Source organism: Phytophthora infestans, genomic scaffold (assembly GCF_000142945.1).
Source record: "Phytophthora infestans T30-4 supercont1.20 genomic scaffold, whole genome shotgun sequence".
NCBI classification, from domain to species: domain Eukaryota; phylum Oomycota; class Peronosporomycetes; order Peronosporales; family Peronosporaceae; genus Phytophthora; species Phytophthora infestans.
The window spans coordinates 388628-401278 of NW_003303739.1; the positions used below are offsets into that span (position 1 = coordinate 388628).

Sequence of the window (12651 nt, forward strand, 5' to 3'; positions counted from 1 at the left end):
CCCCGTTCTTGAAAGAGCTTCGTCGAGCGAAGATACCTATCAATAGTAGCTGTGACGGATAATGCATATATTTTTTTCATCTGTCGTCATGCGATTCTACATAGAACCGGTTTCTAAAACCAGGGATCCACACCTCAAGATTCGGTTGTGTTTTACGGTCCATGAACTTCATTATCCGGTTATGGGTAGCGCCATCAACGCATCAGTAGTCAGTACAGTTCATTTCTGGATCGCCAAGGGCGAGAACTCCCCAGCACAACGAGTCCTTAGGCTCTGAGCTTCTCTTTCTATACGGGCGACTGGCATCTCTTCTTATGTAGCGCTGTTCTTCTTTCTCCATGCGGCACTCTCGTCGCGGCTTCTGCGAAAAACCTGAGCTCTCCATCTTGGCGGGACTTTCTTCTTCAGCAAACTCAGCAATTATCGACACACGCACGGCATGAAGAATAAGCTGGCCCTCAGCAGCCTGTAGTCGCACACCAAATGCAGTTTGGCAAACAGCAGTAACCAAATCGCGGACCTCTCCGTGCTACTCGTGGTCGTAGGCGTGCCGATAGCCGCCTGCAGCGTGAAGAGAGAGGAGCGAGAGTTATACATGCTGGCGGCATTTCTGCGTCATTGCTAAGTACCCACTACCACAGCGACGAACTCCCATGTTCCTAAGATACCGCAGCGATGACAGCTTTCCTTATCTTGTTGCTGGTGGGGATGCGTGGTGAAAGCGATCATGGTGACACGATGGGCGCCTTGAGAAAGCGGCTGTAGTGCTTACATCAGATCTTTCTTCGAGTATAATTGTGCTACAGAATGTGTTGTGAATGTGCCGCGGGTTTGATAGTGGCGTTGGTTGCCAGTTTCTCTGCAATACCCCACGAGACACAATAGGACAAGGTATCGGCACAACTGCGTGGTTTCTAAAACATCGCTTCCTAAGCTGCGATTGGGCGAAACATGGGCGACGATTAGCGCGGAGGAAAGAAATATGACAATAAGGTGTCTTGATTTCAGTAATGTATCTTTCTGGTAACGATAGGGTTAAGACCCAAACGAAATTTCGAAAAAAAGTTCCAAGTGAGTGCGCTGCTCGGCCTGGCGGTCCCTGGAGAGGGATGTGTGGCCCAAGCGCTATCCACAGCGCAGCAACTCTGTCTACAGATGGATGAGTGTCAACCAGCGTGTGAGCGCATCCATTCTCGCCTGAATAATCTCTTCTCTGAGCTCTTTGAGATGGATCGCGACAACCAACTCCCTTCCAGCAACTTACTGGATCAATTCGTGGATGTATTAAAACGCTACCTTCGCTTCCTGCAACTTCACCATAGTAAGCAGCTGACGATTCGCGTTGTGCGACACCGAGTCATGGCGTACGAGCTGGAGGAACTCAACAAGTGCGTCACTGATCTGTTCGTTGAGTTGCTTGACGTGGATGCCTCAACTTGGCGCGAACAGTGGAAGGAAGACTATTTCACGCATAAATCGGTGCTGGATGTGTCGTTAAGCGATAAAAACGTGATATTTCATGGTCTTCAGAGCCCTCGATCGCAACTGGAAGCTTTATTGACGTTTAAATTTGAGGTGGGAAAGCTAATCAGTCTACACGAGAAAGAAGACATAAGCCGAATGAAATCTTTGATTGAAACTATAAGCGCCGCACTGCGAGTATCTGACACTGCGTTGCCGTCGTGGTTTGCTCCGGAAGACTGTTTCAAAGTGCCTTCCAAGCCATTCGCCAGGGGCGACTTTGGCTTCAAGTACAATGCAGTGCAGAAGCTCGTGTTGAAACGTTTCTATATTGATGACTCGGTGGCTGATGAAGGGATGTGGATAGAAATTAGAAAGGAGATGGACATCCTGTTCGCACTGCGTCACCCTCATCTACTGCCTCTGTTTGGTGCTTCACACGTCAATTCACCGCCGTTTCTTGTGTCCGCACACGCCGAGAATGGCGATCTCCGCTCGTTCCTGGCTCGCAGTGGCGACAACAAGTTGGAGATGTGGCGATTGCTTTATGAAGCGGCACAGGGACTGGAGTTTATCCACAAGGAGGGGGTCGTACTGTAAGCTGTCCAAGGTGTACGAACGGGAATCTGCCTCACACAGTTGCCGCTGGCGAGCTCCTGAGTGCTGTAGACAGCTCCCGACGTCTGCTTCGGACGTCTTCTCTTTCGGGATGTGCGTCGTTGAGGCTGTGACTGGAGTCCCTCCGCTTGCACTCTTATCCGATGACGAGTACCATTATATCGTGAGAAACGGTGGTACCTTTCCTAAGCCCGACGGGATATTGGACGATGCGTGGGAGCTCGTGCTACGAATGACGAACCCAGACCCAAACAAGCGCTGCAAACTACAGTACGTAGTGGAGCAGTTGAAAGCGTTTGCGGACCGAAGTAGAGACGAACGAGCTGTCACGTGTGGGGCATGTAACACTCTGCCTAGGGGTGACGCTCGCTTTTGTTCCGAGTGCGGGAAGCCCACGAACAACTGCGTACAACACGAACGTGTTTTCGAGGGGAACACTAGCTCAGAGCTGGTAATTGGCACCTGCGTCTCTGACGTATTGAATGCAGTTCGCATGGGTAGTGTCGGTGACCAGGAACAGGCATTATTGACTCTCTACCCCTTGATTTTTGATGAAGGACAACGCAAACAGTTTTACGATGCGAATGGGGTTCTCGAATTGACGAATCTGGTGAGAAATGGGTGGACGCACTTTATTAAGGTTAGCGCGATGGCCTCTCTCAGATTAATAGAGTTCGACTCTGTGCTGCCGTCCAATGAGCTGGCACGTCTTGGCGAGTTCAGCTGTCCAGCCACTGCTCAAGAGTGTGTCGCTATTGTAGCGGATTTATCGCAAGGCAGCAGCCGAGACAAAGCGAAGGCCGCACTCCACTGTGCGTGTTTGACTGACGAGAGAAACATCAGCGACTTACGAGAAGCTGGCGTTGCGATCCCGCTGGTGACGTTGCTGTCAAGCGGCGATGAATGTCAGAAACTATGTGCAGCCAGCGCTTTAGGACGCTGCGCACATGACATTGAAACTTGCGAAGTTCTTGCGCGAGCCGGCGCTATCGAGCCTCTGGTAGCTCTGCTGCAAGGAGGAAACAGCGCGCAGAAGCCTCAGTCTGCGTTTGCATTGAGTCGCCTTTCGAGTAGTAGTGTTTGCTGTGACTCGATCATCGATGATGAAGCCATTTCCCTCTTCGTCGAGTTACTTCGCAACGGCAGCACTCGTGGACAGCTACACGCAGCCTGTGCGCTTGGAAACGCCACTGTGATTGGACAAGACGTCAGGACTTCGATCGTCAGTAGTGGAGCTATCAGTCCTTTTGTTATGCTTCTGGAAAAGGGAACAACCCAACAGCAAGACCAAGCTGCACGGACGTTGGCAAACCTGACAGTGGACAAGGCTAATTGCGCTCAAATCACGCGAGAAGGAGGCATTCAGCCTCTTGTAAAGATTCTCCGAGTCGGAACGACCAGCCAGAAGGGCCAAGCAGCTCGAGCTTTGGCCAACTTGGCGATCGACGAGAGCAATATTGATGTCATTGTACAGGCTGGAGCCATCCCGTCGCTTGTGGGTCTTCTCGAAGAGACATTCGGTAAGAGAGACGAAGCTACGCGTGCTTTGGCTAACTTGGCTTTCAAAGGGGATAGTCGAAGTGCCATCGTCAAAGCAGGGGCCATTGAGCCACTTGTGGGTCTCTTAAGGACAATGGAGTGTAGTCTCAAGGTGCTAGCAGTACGCGCACTAGCCAACCTGGCTCTTAACGTAGAAAGCCGTCGTCTTATCGTTGATGCAGGAGCCGTCCGCTTCTTTGTGGAGCGACTTCGCGATGACTCATTGCCAGAGAAGCCACGCAGCACGAGCACTGGCCAACCTGGCGATCGACGAGGAATACCACAGTGAAATAGTACGCGATGGAGCCATTCCGGTGCTGGTGGACTCTCGTGTGATTAGCGGGGGGGAGACAAATTAAAGGAACAAGCAACGTTGGCGTTAGCTAACTTTTCTGTGAACGCCACGAGTCGAAGCCAGATTTCCATCTCCGTTGCGGTTGAGCCGTTGATTGGTCTAGTGAAGTGTGGGACCACCAAAGAGACTGGTTGTGCACTGCGAGCTCTGGCCAATTTGGCAATCGATGGTGGCAATCTTGACGCCATCAAGACCATCGTGGGTATTCCTCGAGTTGTCGATCTGTTGCGAAGTGGGAATGACAAACAGAAGTACCAGCTCGCTCGATTGCTGGGGAGCTTGGCTGCGTTTCAGGATAATTGCAGTAGAATTGCGTCTTCAGGAGCGATCATATTTTTAATGGAACTCTTGTGAAATGGAACGAACAATCAGAAGGCGAAAAGCGCTCGGGCATTGGCCAATTTGGCCGTTTACGCTGAAAGTCGCCGCGTGATTGTTGCTGCAGAAGCGATCCCGATTCTTGTGTTGCGACTGAAAGATGGATCGGATAACCAGAAGACGGATGCTGTACGAGCTTTGACGAATCTGGCGGTAGATGTGCGCACTGTGGTGATTATCGCCCAACACGGAGCCATTCCAGCTCTTGAAGCGCTCATACGACAGGGGACGGACAAGCAGAGACTTCAAGCAACTCAAGCTCTCGAGCAGCTAACGTTCAATTATGACAGCAGCGATTCAACTGAGAGTGTGGATGAAGATGCACCTATCGTGGAGCTACTACAAACAGGAAGTTGGAGTCCGATGAAATGGCGCTTTCATATCCCCCGCGTTACGTCTGCTGCCCCAACGTTGAAACGATTTCCAACGCAGACATTGAAAGTGGAGAAGCAGTACCAACCGCGTGTAAAACGACCATGCGACAAAGACCAACGTTCATTGAGTTAGTGTTCTGTTCGTCAGTGTCAGTTGCGTCAGCTGCAAAACACTGTCGCTCAACTGCAACTAAAACCTGTTTGAGAACTCAAGGCAGAATTAAATTATGAATATTATCCTGATGCATCTCTCTCGTTAAGGGCATAACTGGATGAACACTACTACAGTAGTAGTATTAACTACCCAGCGTAGTAGTCTACACTGTGTGTTTTTTTATAAAGGCACGAATCCTGAGACTCCTGCGCCAATCACGCCCACCAGAAGCCCAAGCGTGCCCATCAGGAACACAAACAGCTCCCAAACGTAGCCCAGATCATTAAAGCCAGTTAGGACGCTATACACCCTCATCGTATACCCGGATAGAGCGGTGCCGTACTTAGACGGGTCTGTGGTGAGACTTAGCGTTGGGAGACACATAGCTCGTCCATACATGTACTACAGTGTAGAGTCGCAAGGATCACTTGTCGAGATTTAATTGTCGCCGGATGTGTCCTTCACTGTTTTCTTAATATAACACCACAATTATCATAACGACCAGAACAAAATGTATTACGCTTAAACTAAGTCTATTTTCCTTGCTCAAGCTTGCATGCACATGTGCAAGTATCTGTATCTCAAACACTGTAAGGTTTTTTTGTCTAGGTGACCAAGTGGCTCACCTCCACAGAACACTTCAAACGCCAGTAGGACGTAAACACCGCAGTTGTAGCTGTCCACTTGAACGCCAAGTCCGGACTCGTACGTGTGTACTCGTGGCCGCGGTCTTGCTAACTGTGGTAATAGCATGATCAGTGTCTGGGCCACGGCACGAACACTAATCAAATAGGAAGATGAACTAGAGTCGTAGATAGCTACACTCCCTTTCTCGAGGTTCATCATCACAGAGCACCAATGGTTCCCGTTGCAATTCACAGGGAACAAAATAATTTCCTTCGAAAAGCCTGCCAGATTTCTGCGTATAGTTTCGTGGTCCGCCAAGATTTTTCCATCCACTACGACCCCCAGGGTTTCCGAGTCGAATATAGTCACGTTGGGATTGAGGCCGAACCTCTTGGAAAACACCAAGTGCATTATTTCGTAGGATAAACACTCTTTTGCAGTAAGGTCCAGCACTTGTGCCTATTAAGCCAAAATTACAATGCATTAGTATTATTCATTTTCAAAAATATAGTAAGATGATTGATACGTACCTGCGCTGAAAAGAGAGGAATAGCCTTGAGTTTTTCCGGTAGTTCAGGATCATCTTCTATCGAATATGTTGAAGCGTTTAAACGCGAGAAGTCTAGCTGCTTCAACCAATTCAACGTGCTGTCTATCTTCTTCAACGTTTCGTGGGCACGGTGCCATTTTTTCATGAGGGCGATTGTCGAGTTTGCAAAGACACCTAGCCCAACAATCTCAAGCGCAATATCGAGTTCTCGTACTCCAGCGTGTTTCTTCTGGTAGGCACTCATCGTGGCCATACACTTCTTAATCAAATCTATTGAGAACACTCTGCTTATGTTCTCAGGTCTCATCAGCGGTTTGCTTGCAGGCAACTTTGCAATTTCGTAAGCGATGGGTGGTTTGGGCTTTGTTAGGAATTTGAAGAGGCTGAAGTGGGTCAACTTTTATGCGAAGAATTGTAGGCTGGAGCTTCATCGAGAATTTTATACAGCGCTAGGAGATGGAATTTGTTCTCGTGCATATCCAAATCTTCTTGGACCATCGTGATTGCCAGGTTTCGTTTAGCCTTGACAGCTTTGGGCTTTTGTTTCGGCCGCCCTCTTGGTTGAGGTGGACTTTGGATCTCAAAGGAATCGTTAGAATCTTCTAGATTGACAGATCGTCCTTGAGCTGTGCTGGCCTCAAGAGGCGTACCAACCTGGGTGGACTTTTGAACCTGGTCGGTTTGAGTTGTCAACCGATCGCAACTCATTCCGATCCGGTCTGTTCCAGCACCCAACTGATCCGTTCCAGCACCCAACTGATCCGTTCCAGAGCCCAACTGATCCGTTCCAGCACCCAACTGATCCGTTCCAGAGCCCAACTGGGGCGTTCCAGAGCCCAACTGGGGCGTTCCAGAGCCCAAATTTGTTGCCAATTGGATACCAACCTGTGTCGTGTCCACTTCGTCACCAGTTGAATCAACAGTAGCATTTGCCGGAGAAATCTCAAAGGACCAGCATCAATACACGAATTCGATCGAGAATCGTCTGCCGTTAGACTCGTTATTAAGCCACCGTCTGGAGATTCGTGAATAGCTTCGCTGTCTGTACAGGCCGTACCACTAGGAACTGGCTGGTGCGAAGCAATTGCATTGTACTCACCATGTTTGAAAAGGGTCGCGATCTCGCGAAGAACTTTCATTGCTGTCTGGTACTCTCTCATCCCCAGACCACTCAGATGCTCAGTGAATGTCGATGCAACAGAGTTTGCTTCACGAAACTTGCGATTTGAATCCCAGACAGTATTGGGCTCTTGCATGACCCGAGACACGGCAAAAGATGCGCCACAAAACTCGGGAAAATCGGTGGTCATCCGTAGCGATGCCAGCAGCCATCTAGGGTTCAGCAGTTGAGTGGGAATAATATTTTCGCACCCGGGTACTTTGCGAAGAAAAAATATATGCCGGCACGGCAAGAGCCGAGAGCACATGAAAAGGCACGAACATGACCAGTCGCGCTTCGTGATGGAGTATTCACTGTTGGGTTCATCCAGAGCGTCTTCGTCGTCACAGTCATGCTGCAGCAAGTACACGTCGGGGGCTGGCTCATAGTACTTGTACTTGCCCTTCCTAGTTGCATATATGTACTGCTCATAGATAAGCTCGCACGCATGCTCGCTCACTAAATTCGAAACGAACTGCATTTCAGCGTCATACTTGATGTTATGCACCAAACTCAACTTGTACACGTCGTCAACGAATTTCTTTTCCTGTTGAGACTGGTAGCACATAATGGAAGCGATGCACTCATCTACACCCATAAACGAGTCCACGAGGCCTTTTAATTGCTTCCACGAAGCCTCTAGTCTATTGTTCGTGTTGTTCCCCATTGTGACAGCATTTTGGCGTTCAAAAGAACACCACATTGACCTGCAAGTGTCCCAATTCTTGGTGAAGTAAATTTCGAATGGGTGTTTGGACAAGTCGTCATCTCTGTCTCCACATTCCGCTCCGCGCAATTCACTATCCATGCCCAACCCAGTACGAACACCCAAACTGTTCCCAACTGTGCCCAACTCGCTAATCTCAGTGCCCAACTCGCTGCTCTCAGTAACCAACTCGCTGCTCTCAGTAACCAACTCGCTGCTCTCAGTGACCAAATGACCCCAATTGGGGCCAGCTCCAGAAGAACGAGACACACCACCACGTTCAATGCTCATAACGTGCCGCATATAGTTTCGATACTTCGTGAACTCGTGCTCTGTCCTCGCGTACACCAACAAGTTCATGATTCCAAGCAACTGTTGTTTTTGCCACGAAGTAAAACCATACTCTGAGCTCGATATCTCCTCACGCAAATATTTGAGTACATGAAACTGGCACAGAAGCACCACGACATCCGGAAACGCGACGTTGAGGACGGATATCTCAGTAAAATCTTTGTCAATCAAAATGCACTTAGTCCGTGACCAGGCTGGGTTGTTCTTCTTGAACTCATCCAACGCAGTCAAGAGTGTAGGACGACGCTCATTCTGGACGACTGCATGCTGTACAAACTGCCCCTTTCCGAAAACATCATGGGCCATAATCGAAAACACCTTGTATTTGGAGACATTCGTGCCATGCGTTGCATCAATCATTAGCACCTCAGGAAACCGGTCAAACAACTCACGCATATGTTTGGTCTGCAATGTGATACACGTGGCGATCCTCTAAAATATGAAACACAGTTAAAGTAATCAGATGTATAAACAGCAACACCTTTTCATACCTTATCATTCACTGAGTCCACAAATATGCGACCAACGTTTCCAGGCTCCTCCGAGAATTCCATCATCCACTTCTTCAGCCGTTTCGTGCTGGTGGTGGCAGTGCTCTCTTGCTTCTTTAACCTTCGCACTAGATTGTGCACATCTTGATTGGAGGGGTTACATGCGGAGTTATCATGAATATACTTGAGTATTCGCTTCTTTTTGGCACCAGCTTTTCGTAGCTCATTCACGGTGCTGATAACTTCCGGTTCCAGCGCAGTTCTATTGTGTGGATACTGGTTGAACGTGTGCTTGCTGATGTGATGGTTGTGGATCAAGCGAGCAGTAGTAACTCTCAAAACAAAGGTAGGAACGGATTCATCCTTTACTTGGACGCACGCGTTGATCTGTAATAGAAATGAATACAATTAAATATCTTGTAAGTCAAAACTGAACATACTGGCACATATGATACCCAACTGGCGAGATGCGTGCCCAACTCAAATCCATAACGCCCAACTCGGCCCAGATATCGTACCTGAGCACCACACTCCATTGCTCTGGATTGCAGCCTCTTCCTTTTCCCTTTCCCTCGCAGCTTGTATACCCCCGAATGCGTGCAGATAAACGTTTTGCCGTAGTTTTCCCACTCGACCGGCAACAAGGGTTGCTTGTGTGGTGAAGTGCTTTCTCAGAAATAAGAGAATGGGCCTGACGCGGGGTCACTATCCCGAATCAGTGACAATTTCAAGTGATTAGAGAGGATTTGGGTTGGTGGGACGGATGCAAGTTGCCGGTGGTGGATTAGCCATGACGAGCGGCACCCCGTATGGAATGACGATGGATCTGGTATGAGCGATGTACGGGAAGACAAGATCCACCAAGACTTATCTCGGATCCACCCTTACCTGGATTCACTTAGGTGGATATGGGATATACTATGTACCAGTGGATCGAGTGTGGATCCTATGAAGGAATGGTGGTAGGTGCCATCCGAAGGTGGATCTAGTAGCCACGGCTAACGAGAAGTCAGGATCCACCGCGAGGTACCCCGGATCCCATACTTCCGAGTTCGGATCCATGGAGGGAGGATCCCGCCTTGAGGTACCTGGATCCAGGGTATAGGGATGATGGATGCAGTGGATCTCGAACTTTCGTGGGACAATGGAGATCACAGACGGTTGCAAGATGATGTTGGATGATTGGAGAGCTCGGATCCACGGCGAGTGTACAATTACAGTGAGGTGGATCCAAGCGACCTGGATCCGGATGAGTGTACCCATAATAGGGTGACCATGATGATTACGTCATGGATCCGGTGAATCTGAAGATAACACAGCTGGGATGATGGGTCAAGGGAAGAAGGGACATGCAGCCGAGCCTGGTAAGGGATTTAGCAGATGAAAGACATAGAAGGTAGAAATCCAGGCAGGTATAGGCTTAAATATCAATACAGACCTCAGTTTGCACAGTAACACGCAAGTGCCTTCCTGCCCTCAAGAACCGGAACTACATTGGCCGTACGAGCTAGGAGAAGGTTGGGAATTGCGAATCTAGTGTTGGTAGTGATAACTGGATAATACATTGGCCAGATCCTACAACCTAGTGAGCTTTTCCTTTACTTGTGCCGATCCGACGAGTTAACCGAAATTACTACTTGGTCGGTTACACCCTAGAGGTTCTCAACTCTCAAGATCCCGTAACAGGAGGCGGCAAGTACGACGCAAAGGAACTACTAAGGCAAGGGAACACACCCGCAAGGCAACCCTACGGCCAGATCCACGATCTAGGCCCCGGATCCATAAGCTCGAATATTCGCTTAGGATTCCGAACCATCCACGGACGCAGAGTGAAGATTTCCACTGCTGCTCCACCCCATCCCCACGTCTCGCCAAGACACTCAAGCTTCACCACTTGAACTCTTCGGAAGTTACCGAGAGAGAAAGATTTCGCCCTACCGACGGGTACACAAGGTGAGGAAAGTTCAGCAGAACACGGATCATCGGGGGACCCCCTCCGTTAGTCGGTGTCTGGGCGCTGTTGGTAAGTTGGATCTGGCAGTCTCGCAGATTTTGCTGATCCCGCTACACCACAATGGTGCGCGTGCTCGGATCTTTTGGTGACTCGGGATTTCACCGTGAGTCCCAAGAAGATGCTCAAGTGAAGATTGAGCCAGGGGAAGAGGCGTCGTCGAAAGTCGAATCGACGAAGACGCTGCTGAATGAAACAAGATCCGCGGATCGATGGGGTTTTGGGAGGAACTCTGTCGACGGAAGAGAGGTGGATCCGGATCCGGATCTAGAAGAAAAACCTCTCTATCCTCCCCAGGTCGCCTCGGGGACCCCTGCGGATCTTAACGCAAGTCAAGATCCGCTAACAAAACAAGGGAAAGTGAAGGCGAAACGGTATGCATTTGCAGATTCACCGGTTAAGCCAACACTGTACCTAAACCCAAACCCTCTAGTCGAAGAAACGAGAAAGAAGACGAAAACGAGTAAGACTACGCGGAAGAAGATGCAAGGTCCAGAGTCGGAAGAAGACCAAGCTGGATCCAGGTCAAGCTGGTCCGACAAGGATCTCGAGTTTGTGTATCGCCACCAAGCTTTACGCGACTTCCTGCATCAAGTTCCTGTCATGCAGATCCTGAATCCACGACAGATCGAAGATCCAAGAGATCCGGTGAGAGCACCAACGAAAACGGCGAACAAGTTGGTGGCAGTCAAGGATCTATTACGTTTGCTTACGGAGTCAGGCATCGTAGCTGGTGTGTTCGACGCAGAGGATATCTTCGAGCTAGACCTGGACCTCATAGTATCCGCGACGCGGGACCTCTTTGCCAGAGTTAAGTCCATCACCGGAGAAAGGTCGCGCACTATGGATCCGGTGTCGTCGCCGAGGGTCAGCCAAGCTGCGTCCTCGAACTACGAATCCGCCGCTGAGGATGAGTCAGACACGTCGTACGAACCACGACGCATGACTTTAGGACCCTCCGGGGCATCCATGCTGGAAGCGCGGGCGAGGAGCCGAGGACAGGAAGTCCCTGTGAGCGCGAAGGCTCGGGATCCAGTAGGCCCTACGCGTGATCTGACACAATCCAGCCACGATCGAGCCAGATCCGGCAAGAAGCCAGTGGGATTATCGTCAGATCGGGCTCAAGGTAATCGCCTCACGGATCCGGTCTCGCCAGTGGACCAGACGGCCACAGGCTCTTCCGACACTTCCTCGGGCACCCTGCAGCGACACTTCGAAGCTGCGATGAGTCGTTTCCTGGCCGAACAGGGTATGAGAGCGCCCGTGCCACAAGTGCAAGTGTTCCACGAACATGGAGCACGAGACGGGGAGATGGAGTCCGTGGAGGGAGACAACTCCCATGATGAGTTCGACCCAGATGATCTGGATGGCCCATCCACTTCGTCAGCAGTGGTAGCAACAGCCACAGCCGGGGCAGGTGGATCGTCCATGATCCAGAGGGTACGGATCTCAGCCATATCGGATCTGAAGGAGTTCACGGGCAAGGATCAAGATGAGGACCGAGCGAGAACATGGATCAGCAAAGTCAAGTCGGCCCTCATGAGAGATCAAGCGTCGGATGCTGAGAAGTGTTTGACCTTTGCGGATCTTCTAGCGGGTCCAGCCAGGAACTGGTATCGGCAGCTGGGCAGATCCACCAGGAACAAGTGGCCAGATTTGCTGCGCAGTTTCCAGACCCAGTACTGTGGATTGGGAGTGTCGGTGGCACGACAATACTACCACGCTCGCCGCAGATCGGATGAATCCCCGCTAGAATACCTACATCGACTAAATGTGGCCGGTCTACGGGCCAAGTTGAAGATCAAAGATGGGGAATCCAAGGTACTGCGGGAACAAGTGGATCATTTCATCGAGACGTTGGGAGACGTGGATCTGGA

General features: G+C 50.1%; 1 protein-coding gene across 1 annotated transcript; it reads left to right on the forward strand.

Moving 5' to 3' along the window:
* Window positions 1-1056: 1056 nt before the first annotated feature.
* On the forward strand, window positions 1057-4858 carry PITG_10645 (uncharacterized protein; the record flags this gene model as incomplete). Its single annotated transcript, XM_002901455.1, has 4 exons — window positions 1057-2057; window positions 2131-3817; window positions 4037-4260; window positions 4357-4858. 4 exons carry the CDS (start codon window positions 1156-1158, stop codon window positions 4856-4858), a joined length of 3315 nt encoding a protein of 1104 aa, XP_002901501.1.
* Window positions 4859-12651: the final 7793 nt, after the last annotated feature.